The sequence below is a fragment of the Zea mays genome, chromosome 3 (genome assembly GCF_902167145.1).
Source record: "Zea mays cultivar B73 chromosome 3, Zm-B73-REFERENCE-NAM-5.0, whole genome shotgun sequence".
NCBI lineage: Eukaryota > Viridiplantae > Streptophyta > Magnoliopsida > Poales > Poaceae > Zea > Zea mays.
This window is the reverse complement of record NC_050098.1, coordinates 59,755,155-59,775,489: the sequence shown is the minus strand read 5'-3', so window position 1 is coordinate 59,775,489 and position 20,335 is coordinate 59,755,155. Positions and strand designations below refer to the sequence as shown.

The 20,335-nt window shown below is 41.4% G+C and overlaps 3 protein-coding genes, 1 long non-coding RNA gene and 1 pseudogene across 4 annotated transcripts; all 5 read right to left on the bottom strand.

The window, feature by feature from the left end:
* Positions 1-6,042: 6,042 nt before the first annotated feature.
* Positions 6,043-7,218, bottom strand: LOC103651964 (UDP-arabinopyranose mutase 3). The gene is made up of 3 exons (XM_020550783.1): positions 7,140-7,218; positions 6,407-6,638; positions 6,043-6,323 (listed from the first exon to the last, which is right to left on the bottom strand). Exons 1-3 carry the CDS (start codon positions 7,216-7,218, stop codon positions 6,125-6,127), a joined length of 510 nt encoding a protein of 169 aa, XP_020406372.1. The 3' UTR covers positions 6,043-6,124.
* Positions 7,219-7,222: 4 nt separating this feature from the next.
* Positions 7,223-8,703, bottom strand: LOC103650132 (uncharacterized). Its single transcript, XR_002268356.3, has 3 exons — positions 8,580-8,703; positions 7,879-8,001; positions 7,223-7,791 (listed from the first exon to the last, which is right to left on the bottom strand). It is a non-coding gene; the product is annotated as an uncharacterized lncRNA (long non-coding RNA).
* A 1,027-nt stretch (positions 8,704-9,730) lies between these two features.
* On the bottom strand, positions 9,731-10,534 carry LOC118476665 (uncharacterized). The gene is made up of 4 exons (XM_035966219.1): positions 10,447-10,534; positions 10,114-10,370; positions 9,951-10,023; positions 9,731-9,853 (listed from the first exon to the last, which is right to left on the bottom strand). The coding sequence occupies exons 1-4, from the start codon at positions 10,474-10,476 to the stop codon at positions 9,731-9,733; spliced, it is 483 nt and encodes a 160-aa protein (XP_035822112.1). The 5' UTR covers positions 10,477-10,534.
* A 529-nt stretch (positions 10,535-11,063) lies between these two features.
* Positions 11,064-19,642, bottom strand: LOC118476794 (putative ubiquitin-like-specific protease 1B; annotated as a pseudogene).
* Positions 16,810-17,918, bottom strand: LOC103650129 (uncharacterized). The gene is made up of 5 exons (XM_020550218.1): positions 17,652-17,918; positions 17,479-17,563; positions 17,276-17,400; positions 17,114-17,185; positions 16,810-17,014 (listed from the first exon to the last, which is right to left on the bottom strand). Exons 1-5 carry the CDS (start codon positions 17,899-17,901, stop codon positions 16,938-16,940), a joined length of 609 nt encoding a protein of 202 aa, XP_020405807.1. The 5' UTR covers positions 17,902-17,918; the 3' UTR covers positions 16,810-16,937.
* Positions 19,643-20,335: the final 693 nt, after the last annotated feature.

The following is a 20,335-nucleotide window of genomic DNA, read 5'->3' as shown; positions in this document are numbered from 1 at the left end:
GGTGGAACCGGTGAAAGATTGGATGAGCGATTGCGTGGAGAAACAGAAACTTGCTCGTCGTAGAAATATGTGGAGTTGTGGGTAGGCTGCACTCAAGTCAAGGATTAGCACGATCAAACAATAATGCAAAATTGAATTATAGTGCAAAACACGAAACTATATTGCTGGCCACAGGTGCAAAGGATGGATGGAACTAGCAGAATGGCAGTACCGTAAATATTGTACTAGTGATGCTAAAAAGGCACTAGTAGAAATCACAGGTGATTTTGTTTTTCTTTTTTGTATGATTTTTTCGATATTTTTCTCAGCACAGGAAGCAACAAGATAGGGGCTACACGAAGTTTCACCTAAAACAGATATCAGATGTGGTCTATAGAAAATCAGGAAGTTCTCTGAAAAGCGTGCGAGAACTTTGACGAATTTTTTTCTTTATTTTCCCGAATTTTTTTGACAATTTTGTCGAACCCCAAACAGACCGTAGGTGAGTTTGGCCGGGCTCAGAATGGTGTCAACTAGCTCCTGTAAAAATTTCAGATTTTTTGGACACCCGAGCGAAAAGTTATGCCCGGTTTACGGAAGGTTCCTCAAGTTATGTTTTAAAAACGACCGGGATGAAACAAACGTATCCTTTCTCCTTCGTTTTCTTTTTTTTGTTTGTGTTTTTTTTGATGTAACCGAAGGAGAAAAACAAGGAAGCGGTCGTTGACTCGGTTTGTTTTTTTCTGTTTTTTTTTCGTAACCGAAGGAGAAAATCAAGGAAACGGCCGTTGACTCGGTTTGTTTTTTTTCTGTTTTTTTTACGTAACCGAAGGAGAAAAACAAGGAAACAATGTTGACTCGGTTTGTGGCGTGATCAAACGGGAGATGGTGGCGGCGCTAGGGTTTGAATGGTGGAAGAACACAATGCAACCAGCAACAAATGACGTGAAAGCACACAAATTCAACAATGCAGATTATTGAAAGAAAGTGCGAGGCTCAAAAGGGTGCTGGGATAAGATCTAACCTGAATTTTTATGTGGTTTTGTGGATTGTAGGAAAAAAAACGCTCGATAAACTCACCGATCAACCTGGAAATCTGATACCAATTGATGAAGATGAGGTGCCCGATCTTTCGGCGAGTAGAGATAATTCCGATTCGGCGGAAGATGACCCTTGCGATCCGACTACGACGAGCAAGCCCGAGGCACCAATGCAATCGCTGAACCAACTCCCTGTGGTTACCGACCTTGCTGATGCGAGATCGGCCTGATCACGAAGATCGTTTCCTGTGCGCAATCGAAGAACGAACAAGAACAAGATGCGAGCAATCTAATCTATTACTCGAGGGTGGAGTTCTGAATACACGAAGACAGCGCAGATTTGCGCGTGTTCGAGAGTAGCTAAGGCTAACGTAAAACAAAACTCCAGAATAAAGGAGGCGCAGCTCCTGGATAAATAGAGGGGGCGCAGCCCCTAGGGGCGGCCAACCCTAGGTCGTCCACTATGGGCCGCAGTTGGGCCGGTCGTCTATTCTTCTGGGCCCTCATTCTTCAGTAGCATGACGAAGTTAAGATCTCTGGCACGGGCCCGAGTGATTGGCTCAGCTAATGAAGGAAGTGGCGCTTGATGTGGAGGTGTTGCTGGTGTAGTCGTACTCATAGTGATGTCCTCATCAGTTTGGTTATTAGGCGTGCATCAGATTAATTTAAAATACCTGCAAGGGGTTATTTGTAAAAAGATGACGCGTGACGACCGTTGAAACTGGTGCTTTAAGTATAGTATAGATTACCCACGGGGCTATCCTTGGTCGCGTGGTAAAAGACATGTATGTGGGACCAGACCACGACTCGCCCAAGCCTCGGGCGTCAACTCTGGGCCAGCAACAATACCTGACCCCACCACATGGGCAGGTCCGGTGCCGCCACGTGTCCAGAGAATCTGACACTGAGGCACCTCCAGTAAGTAGGTCCGGACCCCTGTATATACAGTCCGGGCCTCCGGGTATGGTCCAGGACCTCCATGTGTGCAAACTGGACGCCTAGGATGGGATCTGGACCCCTCTGTGTGGGGTTCGGGCCGCTCACAACAGGGTCCTGGGATTCCAGGACAGAGTATACCCAAGCCTTAGGCAAGGCCCAGGCGGGGGTCCGGTGCCAACACGTGTCCGGACCTTATCGTATACACTTCTGCTCCCCGCCCAGGCGGAGACCTGATGCTGCCACATGGCCTACTGCACGTGACGTAAGCCAACGGACGAAGCCTGGCGTAAGCCTCTGGGCTACACCGCCCCTGCATTTATTGTGGATAAGACGAGCGCCTGTCCATTCCAGTGGTAGGCGGCGCACCTGGTCCACGTTGCGTGGGCTGCGCTATTACTCATCATTACTCGCACGTTACCAAGAAAACGATCGCCGCCTATCAATACTGCGTGGAGTGCGGCCATCATGGCGCCCGATGATTACTCAGGTGTTATTAGTATCAATTATCCACATAATGTATTCTTTCCATTATGTCCTTGGGCCCACATGTTGGGGCTCAGCATCCTTGTATGTGCCTCCCTTAAACTATAAAAGGGAAGGCACACAACGTTACAGGACAAGTTCACATAGACTCTGAAGCTCACATGTTTTACACATACTCAATACTACATACACAAAGTGGAGGTAGGGTATTACACTCCGGCGGCCTGAACCACGCTAATCCCTCGTGTGCTCGTGTGTTCATCCCAAATCCACATAACAGGCAAAACACTTAAGCCCCCTCCTCATCTTAGGATTAGGGTGGGTGCATTCCGCCACCTGGCTGGAGGATTTTCTCTCCGACAGAGGGGACAAGCTGCACGTTCTTCAATAACACCGTCTTTCCCGATAACACCAAGACCAGTGGCATGTGATCTGTTCCCCATCAACAAGGCTCCAGCCTCTTTGCAATGATAAGAAGAAAACAAAGAAATATCAGCACACACATAAATGTTAGCACCAGTGTCAGCCCACCACTCAGGGGGATTGACACACTGAAAGAACAGTAGGTAAAAGATTACCATACCCCGATGTTCCTTCTGCGGTCTCGCTAACAACCATGTTTGATGTTTTCCTTCTCTTGAGTTGGTTTTTTTCTTGTTTAAATTTGCGGTCTGGACAAGCGCTTGCCCAGTGATCAGTACTCCCACAAACAAAACAACCAACTCCTTTGTTCTTTTAAACGAGGTTGCCTGCTTTGGATTTGTGGCATTATATTGCTTCTTCTTCTTTTTATGTGACACATTGGAGTTCTTCTTTTGTACCATATTGGCACTAGAAGTCTCAACTCCTTTTCCACGAGTGTCTTTTGCTCTCGCCCTCTCCTCAACATCAAGAGATCCAATAAGCTCAGCCACGCTAAACTCTTGTCTCTTATGTTTTAGAGTGGTAGCAAAATCCATTCAAGAAGGTGGCAGCTTAGCGATAATACCGCCAGCCACGAACTTGTCAGGCAAGACACATGGGAACTGTTCGAGTTCCTTAGCCAGTGCCTGTATTTCATGAGCCTGTTCAACTATAGGACGGTTCTCAACCATCTTGTAGTCAAACAACTGTTCCATGATGTACAACTCACTACTAGCATCAGAAACACCGAACTTCTCATCTAATGAATCCCATAACTCTTTTGCAGATGTGCACGTTAGATAAGAATCAACATATTTGTTGGCAAGAGCGACAATCACGGTGCCTTAAAATAGGTTATCGGCAACATCGAACATTCTCTCCTCTTCAGGAGTGAACTGTTCGGGTTTCCCATGTGCTGTGTGATAGCAGTTCATTGCAGTCAACCACAGTATCATCTTACTATGCCACCTCTTATAAAATGTCCCATCAAAAGGTTCACTTGGTTTTAACGCAACAGCAAAATCACTAACAGAAAAAGCCTAAAATCAGATTTTTGGATTGTTGGATAAATAGACATTTTCAGTTTTAATTTCATCCAGAAAATCACAGAAATGTATGTGACGACATGTATGTGCATGTATGTATCACTACTCGCATAAGCACTAAACAATAGTAAAACATGCACAATTACTAAGAACTGAATGTACCCTGCGGAGGGACCGATGCTCAAGGCATTAGTGGCTCCATTCACACCAGACATTTCGTGAGTATGTTCGATGTGGTCGTATGCAGTCGACGCAGTGCAGTCCCACGAACGGCGCCGGCGACGAGGAACTTGATCAGCGCTGATCGAGCGAACGAAGCGAGCAGTCGCGAGTATGCTCTCCAAAAACCTGATCGCCCGCACACCCGTGCAAGTGTCTCTCTGCGGATGGTGATTTCGAAGGTGGGACGGGAATGACTGTATGCAACGCGTCTGAGACTGTTCGGTGCAGAGCGAGTACGTACTGTGCTATCGTAACATGAAGCAGCCTCAGCTTCTCCGTATATATACACGCGCAGAGGGAGGCCAACGGACAGTAACGGTCGCCATCAGAGCTACCATTATAGTCAACTAGAAACTGACGCCATTAGTGATAGCCGTGACAACTCGTCTCTTACTAGCCATAACACAGGAAACGGCCAGTAACGTACGATAGTAATGAACTGTCATCACTCTAGGCAAAATACGCAACCGTTAGGAAGGAATAATCGGACCAAGGTTCGATCTACCAGGGCCACGGCCCGACCTGGCCGGCGGCACGCGCGTGTGGCAGTCCTTCATCCTTTTCTAAGCTCTCAATAGACGCACCAACGGTCCACCTATTTAAGTTGAGTGATTTTTCTCTTGAACTTCCGGTATGATACTAAAGTATTAGTACACCGTAGCATTAAAGTAGACCTATAGAATTGACTATTATTGAATATTAATATAGGTCAGGCCCACATTTAATTCAACAATTTTAACACTCAAATTGCCAGAAGTTCGGTGTGATGTCCGGTGCTATCACAAGCCATGTCTGCTACATACATAGATTGTTGTAGCTTTTGGCAACAAATAGTTTTGGACTTAGGACCTATAAGTACTTAATCGAATTAGACGGCCAGAGAGCCAATAAAAATTATTTTTGTTTAAACAATATTGGTTTGCTTCCCAACGCTATAACTAAAACTTTCAAAATTCTAAAAGACAAAAAAGAGATACATAAGTGTCAACTAGTGGCCGGATATTCTTAGTGATGACCGAAGAATACCGCCACCATAAACGACAAAGCCACATTAATTTGACGCGCTGGAAGAACTTCACACGATTTCTATTTCTGCAGATCTTTGGATGCATCTCGTACGGGATTGTCCACATACACGCATCCTTTATAAATATAATGTGCTAATTGTACCTACATATGTTCAATAAATATATATTTCTGTTGTTTATCAAACTCCCAATTAATGATCATATGGATCACGTTCTTGACTAAATAGGAGTTGCTTAATTGACTGGGAAGGGCCGATAATTAATGTCCAAGTTTCTAGCTGTACAGTTTTTAGGAAACATAGCTATTGACCTAGATTACATACGACTGATTTTTATTTGCCCTTACTTTACTCGTGTTGTTGTTTTTAATTAATTCAGAATGTTTCATAAGACATTATGTCATTGTGTGCATCAAATGCCAAATATCGATCTGGCATATAGCTTTTCATCAGATACTAGGTGAGTGCCCGTGCGTTGCGACAGAAGTAACAATAGAACTGAAAACAGATGAAGAATGCAAACATCACTATAATATACAAAATCCGGAAAAGTTCTCATGTAATGTATTTTGTAGCTTGATGTCACACAAACGTAGTGGAACTATTGAACGCGCGATAAAGCGATAACGATGAAACATGAAAGGAAAGCATCGCCAAGTTGCCATCATTGTTTTTCCTCCTAGTGATGGGAACATTCGAACATGACATCATAGTCCAATAATATTAATCAGCAAGATATATTTGTGGATCAATTTATGTTATAAAACATGCATGTTGGATAATACAGGAGTATTATATAACACAGGAGAACCAAGCAGTTTCTCTGTTCCCTGTCTCCCTCGTGGGGATTGCCTACATCTGAATAATAAAAAAAACAAGGAAACACGAGGGGGTCTCATATTATTTGCTGAGTTATCCAAGTTCTCTTCAGTCAGGAACCATCCCGGACAAAAGTGATGTACCAAAGTTGCAGACTTGCAAGCCTTTTATGCCTCTGGTTGGGGTTTCTCGAAGAAAGTTTTCTTAATCCAGTCAAATGGCTGCAAAACAAGTCCAATAGGCTGGCCATCACCCATAAGACCAAAGTACATTGCAGGACCAATGAGCTCACGGTCAAATGCAAGGTTCATTCCACACGTAGGGAAGAGGGTGCCCTTTGGGATCGTAAGAATAGCATCCACATACCTGATTGCAAGAAAGAAACACCAGTTAGCAAAAGGTGGCCACCTGAATGATGGAACCTACACACTGAAATATATCATTTTTACCTGGTGTTTCTCTCAAGGGGCTTAACAAGCTGGGTAGGGGCATCGTAGTCTGGAATGTTGAGCCAAAGCCTGGGAGAAATAGCAGTTGGGACACCCTCACGAAGGCTGTAGGGGTACCCACGAACAAAATCGGCGCCAACACGGTAAGGGTCGTACAGAGTATTGAAGAAAAATGGGGTGGAAGGGCTCAGGAGGTTCTTGATGTGCTGCTCAAGTGCATTGATGTCCTTCCCTGAAAGTTTTGAAAAGCAATAGTTCGACAATTAGCATTTGCCTAAATGCATTTAAGAAGTATATAGTGGTGGATTAAAAATAATGTCATCATATTCTAAGGCTATAAAATTTATACTGCAAGGGATGGGCACGTTCAGTTAGTTTCATCTGCCAACAAACATTGTAAACTATCCTGTTTCATGTTCTGCGGGCCTTCCTTTTATGCAAGTAATGCCACCAAAGTGAACATCAACATACTATTTTTTTAATAATAATAGTTAAAACAAAATCCACTCTCTTAAGTTAGAAGATTGCTTCCAAAAAATGCAAAAGGAAATATGAGTCCATGGTAGAGCACCTGCATCAGAAGCAAGCACAACAATCCATATAGATGAGTATTATTTGCTGAGTTATCCAAGTTCTCTTCAGTCAGGAACCATCCTTGCACGCTTTAAATACCTTGCTGCTGATGCTACTGCACACTGTCTCCGATCCACAGGGGCACGCAGCTCAAGCCCACCATGACCAAGAATCATGGGAAGGCTCTGGTAGACAAGACTCAGTGCCTTCTTTGCATGGCTTGATCCACAGGAGCACATGAACACTGTTTAGTGGGCAGGTTGAAGCTGTTCTGGGCTCTAATGAAATATTATGACTGTGGCACTGGCGTGCTCTCACATTCCTCTGAAATCCTTCTTGATGAATTAAGTGTAGGCCATCCCAACCACTTCGGTCAATGCTTAAAGGTATTTGACGAAGTAAGGGCTCAGAAAGTGGAGCAGGATTTGCCTGCACAGAGTTAGATAGCTGAGTATTGGAAGAACTTCCAACATAATAACCAGTAGCACTGATCCCAGCAGGGTGCACAATAGGATCTTTTCGCTTCGTTGCAGCCCTTCTGTTGTCCATATGGGAACCCACTGGAGCAAAGCCTTCCTCCGACATATGTGGATAATTCACAGCAGGTTCTGGTAAATGACTACTGGAACTTCCAGCATGACAATGAACAAAAGGAGCATGCGAGGCTCCTGGGTTCCCAACTCTATAACCTTGAGTTATCACAGTGTGACTTAAAGGTGGAAGATCATTTGATCTATGTCTCATATTCTCATGACTTGAATGACCAATTCTAAGGGGTGCATCACATCCATGATGCAGCATAAGCTTCTGGCCTGAGATTAGAACACAAAATGTTATTAATTTTATCACAATTTTTTTCCAAGTTTACAAGTATAGAGCACTGGAGTCAGTCTAGCTACCTAGAGGCAGTGGTTCATTGTGCGGGGTGTTCTTGGGTTGAATATGATCCATCTCTGGCAGCTGGAGATGACCCTCATTATTTCTAGCCATAAAACAAGTAAGGTCTGCCTGCCCTTAATAATCTGGAAATGAAAACAAAAATCGATATCACTAATTCAGTATCACATAACATTAAGACACATATGAACGCATACCAATATATCACAAAACAATTGCCAAAATCATCCAAGTTCATTCAATATCGCTGTTTGATTTCTAGTTCATGGATACATAAACACAATTCTGAATGAGCACATTGATGCAAGCAAGATGAAACAACAAGAATTCAGAATTTCAACCAATTCATAAAAAAAATCACACCAAAAATATGGAAGAGGCACCCTTTTTGAGATGTGTACATTGTGAAATATATGCAGTCCAAATTATTCTTCCTTAACTGACAAGCAAATGATAAAGTTTTACACTGAATCGTTTGCATCCCTTGACAGATAAAAGTGCTTGAGCTCTATCTTTTTGGGCTATGTGTGTTCGAGCAGAGGCCAGAAGTCTCTTAGCCAAGGCAGATGTATTGTTCTTGATTTTAATATAATGCTTCCCTTTTCGAAAAAACAGATGCGCCCATTACAGCACAACAGGGATAATTACTTAAGCCTCGAGAGACCCAAAAAAGTTGCACAGGAATGGAACCAAAGAATTTGACCTGCTGAGTTTTTTAGCTGCATTCGATGTAACAAGTTGCGCCAATGTGCTTGCGCAGTTCCTCCCCCTGCAAGGTGAGGCAGAAAGGAAAGGGCAAACTATAAGATACTGATGAGAGGCATTTGTATCTCACAATTGCTAAAAATTATGACAAAGTTCAGCTGCTGCAGTTCTCTAGCCCTCAGCAGAAAAGCATGGGAAATAATTAGTAAGCAAAAGAAAACCTGGAGACGGCTCAAGGGTTTTAAGAAACTTTCAATTCCGAAAAGAACATCAGCACGTGTGCTTTCACAGAGGGCCAGCACCTGCACTCTGCCTTTCAACCACTTAATTATCTCAGATTCCCAGTTGCTAACTAAGCTTGTGGGGGTTACAATGACAGCCCTTTTAACCATTGGCTTATCATCAAAGCCTTGACAAAGAAGGGTATATAGTAAAGTTATCGAATGTAAAGTCTTCCCCAATCTGGGCATGTACAACAAAGGTTTACAAATAGTTTTTATTATCATGCACCAGATAAAAGATTATGAAGTAATTGAAGTGAAATTTAAATGCTCGGTGCAGAACTTACTTGGCCCTTGTTAGAGCCACGTTAGTCCTCTGTAAGTTTGATAGAAACCCAACTGTACCAGCTCCATTACTCCTGACTGTTGATATGATAATTATATCTTCCTCCGCGCCTTGGAAACCATCCACAGATTTTACTTTCACTGAGAAATAATCATTCCTCCTGCAGGCCTTCCCAACCTTTTCCTGTATTGCTCTAACTTGAGCATTGTATGGACACACAACACCAATAGAAAGCTTGCTTCGTGTAGAAAGTGTCTCTACAATAGATAAAAAGGCAAAAACATTATAACCTGCCCAAACTTAAACTGACTTGATCTTGATCAAATGATATAATATTTATTAGAGAAAGAAATGAAACATACAACTACAGCACTGTACATTATGGTTGCCCTTACCTTTTAACAAACTTTGCACTATCATCACTATAATATGCCACGGAATCGTATAATAACACGATAACAATATATATTCTAGATATGTGCCCGTGCGTTGCGATGAAAGTAAAAGATTTGTATGAAACATTGATACTTAATTTAGAATTTTAGTTATAGACAAATGTGTCGACAACTGTTCACTAATAAGCTAATCCTTTTTAGCGATATCGACAAGTCTTTGTTGTATGTTTGCAGGGATGGCATATCGGCACGAATTGTCCTCATAACTTAAAAGATCAATCACAAAGTTTCTTCGAAGAGTCTTTGCATCCTACAGACAAAAAGATAAGAGAACAAAACATATTATCTTGTAGAACGAGATAGCTAGAATGTAAGTTTTGAACATAAAACGAACATACTACACTCACCCCAACAAATTTCAGTCGTCTGTCATTCCCCCACATGGCCATAGCTTGTAGAACGAGGTAGCTGGTATTAAACCTATAGAATAATATTTGGGCAACTATGTTTTATACAATGATTATCATAGAAAAAATTTAAACTGCTGAGAAGGTGGTACGAAGAAAATACCCTCTTAAGTCAATTGGAACACCAGTCTGAATTGTATGTTCCCACTTAAAGATATCCTCCGCCCATCGAGAACGTTTCTTGCTGTAAGCAATCTTATATTTTTTTGAGGCCATGATAATCGCTTCCACGAACCTCTTGTATGGCATGTGTTTACACCAATCTTGAGTCGGTGTAAAATCGATAAAAGTCACATGCTTTTTAACATGATCTATTACGAAAAGGGCGTAACATCCATTGAATTTCCATGGCATGAGAACCTGCAAAATATCAGTCATTAGGATCCTACAACAGAAGTGTCCTTTATAAATACATTCGAAATGAACACATACTTACATATCTACAACCCGTGATATAATAATTCATTGATGGCCAACAATCGAGTGTTTTGGGTAACTCTTCTGTTGTAGGATCTTGATGGTACTTTGGAAGTTTACCAAAACCAACAATTCTCTGGACAGTATATATACATGTCCACATGATGATTAGATGTAGATACTATATATTAATACATTAATGATTGGAAACAAACTTACCCAAAAACGCATGTCCATATAATGCTTTCTATTATTTATGATTTCTTCTTTCGGCTTACGTGACTCTTTATTGGCAAGCAGCCGAACAGCCATGTCAAAACATCTTAGAATCATATCTTGAGTTGTCGTTAATATGTTTTGCAGGTCTTTGACAGATATTTCTATCTTAAAAGGATTGAAACTTTGCACCCATGTTCTCCTGTAATGTAGCATGACGAAAGTCTATATCAAGAATCTAAGTAGTCGATATACATAAAATAAATAAATCAATGAGCACTTACTCTAGTGTCGTATCGTCTTCTATTGCCATGATATAATCACATAAAACATCTATTGAATCGGCTTTGGTCACTGGCATGTCCTTTGTGGAAAGACCAACCATTAAAAAGTCATTGGTGCAACCATCGGTAGAGACTTTTACAGGAGCTCTTTTATCCCAACCATCAACAAACCACCTTTGCAAGTCTGCTTGAGTAATAGGGCCTTCCTCATCTTCATACACTACTTCGCTATCATCAAGCACGTGGCGTAGTTTCCTCTTATTAGAATCTGTTGGGTTTTCTAATATCTCAACATCAGATGAGCTTCCAGAGTCAACTTCTTTTTCATTCTTGTATAACAGACACCCCCTTCTCTTATTCAGGTCTGAAGATAGTAATATAACAGCCATTTTTTCCTAAAGTGTGACATGTCATCCTACAAATAAGAAACAATTATTTAGCATTATATATGTAACACTGACTGTAGATGTCCATATATGTCATAGTAGTAATAATATACCTGGGTAAAACTGTCAGACAGTTCATCCCCTGTCCAGTATTCGATATAGTTCAAAAGAAAGAGGCCACATGAAGAGCTACAATATACATTAATACCAACATAAAGATTAGTATGAATGAAGAAATTGGTAAACAAGATCTTAGGACGTACCTATCTGTCTGCTTTGCATATCCCATGTCTATTTCTCTGAGCGGCCAAGAAGCAACTTGGAGGTCTGGCCACCTGTGGTCTTTTAACTCCTTACGTTGAGATATCATATCTATTTGTCTTTGCAATCCTTTAATCTTTATATATGGTAAAATAAAATTAGAGATTGGGATAAGTTAATATTGAATTCATAATTGTTTAGTTTGTGCATACTCACAGAGTCAGTGAGGTCTTTGCGGTCTTGTGAAGTACCAAGTGAATCGAGCACTTGTATCTCCATATTTCTTGCATGGATCAATGCAAGATACCAGTGCGTCTCCCGGATGTTTATCGGAATAAACACCCACAAAACAATTATAAATACTTGCATAAGAATAAAATACATATAAACACTAACTGTTCAGATTGCAAACTCATATGTACCATGTCATGGTCTAGGTAAAGTAACACCCTTCGTTCAGCGCTACATATGTGTGCCATGTCTTTAATTGGATATAGCTCCTCTGTTTTAATTTCAAGATCACCATCTCGCTTCAGGAAATTGAACTGGAAAGCATTTTCTATGTGAACGCGACCTCCAGATCGGCACTTTAGATGCTTTTGAGCTTTTATCAAATTTATGTAACAGTCTATAACCTGCAAGTGTGTAAGTTGTGGTTAAAAATACCTGGATGAGTAAAAAAACTTATACATAACAACGTCGCCAAATATAAAAACTAAGCATGGATTACCTCGTCACCTAAATATGCGCTCGGCTGAAATAAACACTCCATCCACTTCCTTTCAACAAAGGCATCATCAATAAGAACGACTTCTACCCTTGGTTCACAAGGGATTTCCTTGATAAAATCGATGAGAGCAAGATCACCTTGCGTGCAAATATAGTCTAGGAGCAACCAGTCATGAGATAAAACTAAAATTAGTTATTACAAAAAATACAAATTGATCCATACAGAACTATGAAAATTATAATACCTTCTCGAACTATTGCGGTTGCCACCGATTTTTTTGGCTTGTTATAAGACAAGCCTACAAATAGAGATTCCATTCTCGCGGGACAAAAACCTACATTCAAAACAAATTGTTAGATGCATAAAAATTAATATTGCTAATTTCACAAATGATCCAAAACTCAACAATACTTTAAGATAGTATGCATGCTCTAATAATACACAAACATGTGCGGCTCTAATAAAAACAATTGTAGCATGCAAACATGACTTGATAATACACCAGACCAATCAAACATAAGACAAACATCATCCTATTAGTTTGTTAGTTGAACATGCAACTCTTACCATGGGTCTAGTTTGTTAGGACCTCCTTGTAGACGATGTTCTTGGTATATGTCCCACAATCTACGGTGGGGGTTTTCTTTACTCCCTTCCTTGACTTTTTCCTCCCATCGATGGCTGGCATGACAAGAATCTTTATGTTCGATCGGGCTGTCGCTCTAGATGGAGCAACATATAGTTGGCCATGAGAGAACACTGGTTCAGGCAAGTATACACCAACATTGGGAATAGTCTGACCCTGTGCTTTGTTAACCGTCATTGCAAAGCTAAGCCGTACAGGAAACTGCTTTCTTTTGAACTGGAAAGGGAACATCTCTTCATCCGAGGGACACAGCGGTATACGCGGTAGGAAAATCCGTTTTCCAACGTGTTGACCCAGTACAATCTCTGCGTCAATGATATTTCTTTGGAAGCCACGAACGACCAGCCTGGTGCCATTGCAAAGTCCATTTGCAGGGTCTATATTCCGGAGCAATATAACAGGACATCCAATCTTGAGCGTCAAAACATGAGGTGGCAGCCCATTAGGCGTCAATGTGTTTAGGAACTCAGGTGGGTAGTAGTTATGGGGATCATCCATGGCGCTATCGAAACTATGGTACACCATATGCTCCCCTTGAAAACGATCAATCATCTTAACATTTATCATATCCACCCAGTCGTTCCGTGTTGACAGTATCGCCCTTGAAGTGATGTAGGTGGAATCCGACATATTTTCGTTGAGATTTGGGAAAGCGAAGTCTATTAGGTTGTCAAGATCGCTGTCACTCCCACTGTAAGGCACACACACATCGTCAGGAAGACGAATGTCGCCGTCACCATTTGTGTCCTCAGTTCCACCGCCTACGCGTAGCAAAAACTTCGCAAACCAAGGGTCGTTTTTTGCTCTCATGTTGCTAACAAGCTTTAAGTGGGACATGGACTCCCATAGGTAAGACATACGTAGCGAAGACGCGACCACTTGAGCCCTTGACCCTTTACGAACAACAGGCAAGACCTGTCTGAAATCTCCACCGAAGACAATGGTTTTACCACCAAATGGCAGTGCGGGGCGACCCATTATATCGCGCATGCTATTGTCCAGTGCCTCCACGGCTTGTCTCTTAGTCATAGAAGCCTCGTCCCAGATAATGAGAGATGCTTTCCGTAGCAACTCTGCTGTTCCACTCTGCTTCGTGAAGCTACATACAGCGCCATCATCAATAGTGAGTGGTATCTTGAAGCGTGAATGGGCGGTTCTTCCTCCAGGCATTATGGAAGCCGCAACGCCAGATGTAGCTGTTGCCACGGCAATCTTGCCCTGGTTGCGTAGCGTCGCGAGGAGCACTCTTTATAGATAAGTATTCCCGGTGCCACCAGGTCCATCCACAAAGAACAATCCGCCCTGATCGGTGTCAACGGCAGACATAATCTTATCATAGGCGGCCCTCTGTTCCTCGTTAAGAGAGTCTTTAAGAGCCACATCTCCCGCCGTCGGTTCGATACTTTCCTCCTCGTAAACCTCCCTAGCAGTACCAATAGCATCGTCATACGCGTCGATGATAGGAGGTAGAGGGAATGTCTTTATGTCCTTTCCCATTGACTGCAGCATGTTCCTAATGTCAATCAATACCATCTGCTCAACATGAGTTTTGTTCTGACTCTTGTGTTGATAGTCCTCGGACATAGAATCTTTGTGTTTCTGCCAGAGTACAGCCACATCGCTTGGCTCACAGTACACCAGTATTGTGGCAAAAAGCCGTCGCAGCGACGATGGCATCTGGAAAAGAGCACGTTCAGTGAGACAATCATCCAGTGTGTTGTCCGACTCAAGCAGTCCCCTTCTCTCTGCTGCCTCACGAAAAGCCGGTAGGGTAACACCATCAACTGTCCTTAGATCCACAGAGGAGGTGGCGCCAGTCACGTGGTTTAGGAGAACACGAAGATAGTAGCGCTCCCCCTCGGCCGGATGAGCAGAGACTATTCTACCGACTTGTCCACCTGTATCTCGTTTCCTCCGTTGCCATACTTTGCCCTTACCACTCTGCCAAGTGTACCACTCAGGGAAATCACGATATAGGATGCAACGAGCCTCATCGTGTAGCATATTTGCCTCAAAATATGATGTGAGCATTGATGAAAGTTACTGGGTGATCTGGATGTGGACGTTGCTAAGCAAGGGGATTGTAGCCTTGAAGGCCGGGCTAGCATACAATGTTGTCCATGGACTCTTACTGCTAGTGAGTAAGCGGACCAGCTATGTGCAAATGTAACGGTGCAGTGGCAGCAGGAGCAAGGGTGGATAGTGATGCTAAAAATTCAACCCAGATAATTAAGCGTTAGAATGTTTCAAGAGAATTAAACAAAGGGCTACATGTTTGCTCAAAACAAATAACTTAAGAGCTCCCCTAAAAAACAGCAAGGACTATAGCCAATGCCAGAAACCAAGGACTACAGCAGTCTTGGTCAGAAACCATGATCTGTTTCGTGGAAGCAATTTGCAGCTAGAAAAGCATTTTGCATTGCAGCGAATTACAGGTCAATGCCATCCTCAAAACAATGCAAGATATAGCTAGTTGCCTACTTGCACAGAAAGATCATGTTTTTACACTTCTGCATTTCCATTGAACTACAGGTGTTGGCCCGTGACAGGCTCCTGGGATCTTACAAGGTACTAATGCAAAGCCTTTTGGCACCCGCCCCCAAACAAAGCACGCTCTGTGGTATGTCTCACCGACGACAAACTGAGAAGAATTTGAGTTCTTAATGGCACACAAGCATAAGGAACAGCAAGAACAAAGGAACACAGAATCAGAGAAAAAACAAGAGTTTATATATTCACTTTTCTCTCTTTGTTTCTGGAGTTACATCTGATCTTTTCGTTTTGGAGTTACATCTGATCTTTTTGTTTCTTGAGTTACATCTGTAGTCTGTAGAGAGTGACCTTTTATTTACAGCAAAGGACGCAAGGGTGAATACACATTACCGTGTGTACTTCTCAGTTTCTCCCCTCTAACTAATCTTGCCACCCTCGGAGTCATCTGTTCACATTTTTTTATATACTGATTTTACAACACTCTCAGATAGGGCTGTGGTTAGAATGTTTCAAGAGAATTAAACAAAGGGATGTGGTTTAGTTAGTAAATCAACTGAAAGCTTAAAGAAATCAGACAGTGGTTCAAATGGCTACATGTTTGCTCAAAACAATGCAAGTCCCATCTGGAGCACAAGCTATGACGATGCTAAATAAGTAAGCACTATTTTTGTTTGGTGTCCTCATCTAGCACTTGGTGATCTCCTCATGTCCACCATATTTGGCATCAAGGAGCCAAGGACAGTGCCCTCCAGTGCGAGCCAGCTAATGACACTGACCTGCTTCCAAGTGCCAGTCTAGCTGGGGAGTGACATTGATGAAAGTTACTGGGTGATCTGGATCTGGACGCTGCTAAGCAAGGGGATTGTAGCCTTGAAGGCCGGGTTGGCATACAATGTTGTCCATGGACTCTTACTGCTAGTGAGTAAGCAGACCAGCTATGTGCAAATGTAACGGTGCAGTGGCAGCAGGAGAATTAAACAAAGGGATGTGGTTTATTCAGTAAATCAACTGAAAGCTTAAAGAAATCAGACAGTGGTTCAAATGGCTACATGTTTGCTCAAAATAATGCAAGTCCCATCTGGAGCACAAGCTATGACGATGCTAAATAAGTAAGCACTACTCTTGATCATGTCATTACTTAGGAATTCCACGGAGGTTAGACATAATACAAAGTGAATAATTTTTCTCATAATATAATATATTACAAATTTGGAGACTGTTTGCATTATCTAAATGTATAACCCATACAGATTATTACGGGAATTCAAATTTTCGCACAAAATATTTATTAATCATTTGCACGGTCAAAAATTTGACAAAATATCTCTTATTAAACCCATGTCATAGGTATTACAAACAAGATTCATAGACATACAAGTTTGCCTCCTGTTGCTTTTGGTTGATCAATAACAGTACGACACGTATTCTATCAATATAGAATCTCTCTACGCCTAAACATAGTCCCAATTATTGCTCTTTGCGAATTTGTAGAATCTATCTACGCCTTTGTTCTTCAAGAAATGTCACAGCAAACTGACGGTTGTTCAGCGCCACCAAAGCTTTTTGGATTGCTGCAATGAATGCCACAATTAATCACATCTACACGTAGTTCATGATATAACGAGAACAATCACGAATTAAATGTAACTAATTTTTTAGAATATACTTACGTCCAAAATGATGGGTGTTGTGATGGAACGGATTGAAGTGTATTGTGGTATGATCCGAAGACTCGAGGCACTCTAGAATTACACATTTAAACCTCCGTTACGAATCATTATGAAGCAAAACTTAGTGACAGATGTTTTGAAAGGCGTAAAGACATGTTGTACCTTGTCTTCTGAACCGTCTAAACATAGTCCCAATTATTATGCCATAATCCTCCTTAGCCAACGCCCAGCGGAGTGCATTTTTGTTTAGTAGGTCACCCCAAACTTTAATGATATGTAAATATCCCCTACGACATTGATTTTGGTAAGAATAGGTTAGTAATATTTAGACTTGAATATATACCTCGACAATTAACAGAATATACCTAGCATCCATTATAACAATCTTTCTGAAAGGGCCCCACATTGTGCGTTGTATTGTATCCAAGTGGACTACAACAGCCATAATGTCTACAAAAATAACAGTTTATAAATGGATTAATACTGAATTTTGTGTAAACGATATTTTAATAATATTAAGAGAGCGATATATTCTTACCGACTAAAGTCCTGTTTGGCAACTCGGCAATATCAGCAAGGTTCAAGAGTATTTGTTTTGGGAATGGCGCCATTTGAATTGGAACAGTGTATGGCTCCACGATAGTTTGTTGGTCAAGACACAATTCCATGGGACCATTTAGATGACGAAAATTAAATTCACCCGGATGAAGACTGAACTTTACATTATGCATCTTGTAAACATGCTTTTCATGGAGCAAATTGTCGAAATGTTTGACTGTCTCATACATATATGTTATGGCCTCGATCTTGGATCCCTAATAGTATTTCAGTAGGAGAAGAGGCGATGGTATGAAGATCGTGTAACTTTGAAAATGAAACTTAAAGAATTGTTGGCTTACATTGATGTCAGATAAAACGAAATGTTGTCTGTCACGGAAACGTGGTTCCTTCGGGAATTTAACTTCTACCCGAGCGACAATACTGTATTTCCGTGGTAGCCCATAAAAATCTTCTTCACGGTAGTCGTCAAACAGCCTGAAGCTATATTAAACATACGACTAAATAACGGTCATAACTTTGATAGACAAATTTCGTTTATATAATAACTTACATAGGCATCCGTTTTAGGCGGTCCGCTGCGGCTCTTTCGCGGTTCAATACGACTGGTTCCATCAAAACCTTGTTGCCTTAAAATTTAGAAATTTAAATAGAACACATGTCATACTTTCGCGGTTCAATACGACCGGTTCCATCAAAACCTTGTTGCCTTAAAATTTAGAAATTTAAATAGAACACATGTCATACTTTCGCAGTTCCATATTATATTGTTGTTACTGGTTGCACTATGGTTTTGTTCACTTCAAAGAACGATACAAGGCTATGAAGGCTCTGGAAGACACTGAGAGATTCAAACTGGCAGGTGCTTATGGTGTGCTTGGTGCTCATGCTGCACAGGTAGATGAAATCTTATATTTACACTGTCCCAATGCATGAGGAGATACATATACAGGAGGGTGATACCTTCTAACTAACAATTGTTTATCGTCTTGCTACATCTAGTCCCCAATGTTGTTGTAAACCACTGCAACAATTTCATCTCCTCATTTTAGATCTAATACCACTGCAACAATTTTGTTTGGTCCTTGCAACATTTTCATCTCCTCATCTTAGATCTTAAGAGCAGTTCTCTGAACCAACTGTTGCAGTGGTATTTCCTTGTTTGGTCCTTGGTCTTTGGCAGAGCGCAGCATCATGTAATTAATTTGTCCGATGACATGTTTGTGGTATACTGGTGTGTATGTACAAGTATATCTCTACTACTCTTATGTTATTTTAAAGGAGGGAGAGCAAGGATCTATAGCCTTGAGACCCCATATAGATGAAGATGTGCACTGCATCATGTAGTACCATTTATAGAATAAACCTTATAATTTATGAGTATGGGGCCACAAGGCCTTCGACTCATATATACCTCCCCACTAATATTTTATCTAAATATTAGCATCAACCGATATATACCGGTAGAATGCATATAAACTTTATACCCCAATACAAACCACCAATACACACAAGCATACACGGCATTAACAACATTGTTTGTTAGGAAAATTCAACTGAAACATGATCGAAAAACTGAAACCAAAGTGGATAGTGAACAGCTACTCATAGTTCAAGTGTATTTCTAAATGAAATTCCACAATTCCTGAAAATAACAATCTGACTGAAATCAACATGGTTGTCCGTTCACAAGTTACTATATGAGCAAGTAGTGGAGTTAATTCATGGTAGAACATCTAGAGACAAATGTAAACCCATGAAACAAAGTCTCAATCAGTGTTTCAACATGACTGAATGTGTTCCATGGGTATGGCAATTTACTAACATATCACAGGCTATGTTCCATGGGTATGGCAATTTACTAACATATCACAGGCTATTAAAGAACAGTTGCAGGAACAAAATTGCTTGAAAGCTTACCTTGGCCTGAGAAGATGCGGAAGCCGTCGATGTGTTGCAGCGAACTCCCGACGGTGTTCTGCCGTCTGGTCCGGGTCAACCAAGCGCCTTATCCCTTCCTTCTTCCACACCCCTCGCTAGCTGAAGCAACAAACTACTACAATGAAACCCCCATATACAATTTCAGTAAACACTCGATGATCAATGTAGCCGAAACAATAAACTAAATAACTTAAGAACATAAATAATGGTCCACTGCGACCAGTTTCACAATTGATGCTGATAGCCCAATTAAAATACATATCAAACAAAACCAAATTCTGTAGTGCTACCAGGACCACGAACAATGCAATGACAGTGAGGAACAAAGATCTAAGTTTTCGTCTGAATAACTATAAGTAGCTGGGGAAAGTTTCAACAACAAAATTGAGATAAGATAACAACCGACACTTGGATGAACAGTTGCAGCACATCTAGAGACACATGTAAACCCATGAAACAGTCTCATATTCTCATTTGACAGATGTAAACTTATGGAACACATTCAGTCATGTTGAAACACATTCATGGCATCAGAATAGTACACGCACCAAAGTATTTCTGTTCAAGTTTACACGCACCAAAGTTTACACGCACCAATGGCATCAGAATAGTACACGCACCAAAGTTTAGGCATGAAATTACTTGAACATTGGTACCCGCAACGCAAAAATTCACGCAACACAGGTACCATTGACGCAACATTGATAACATTGCCATACCCAT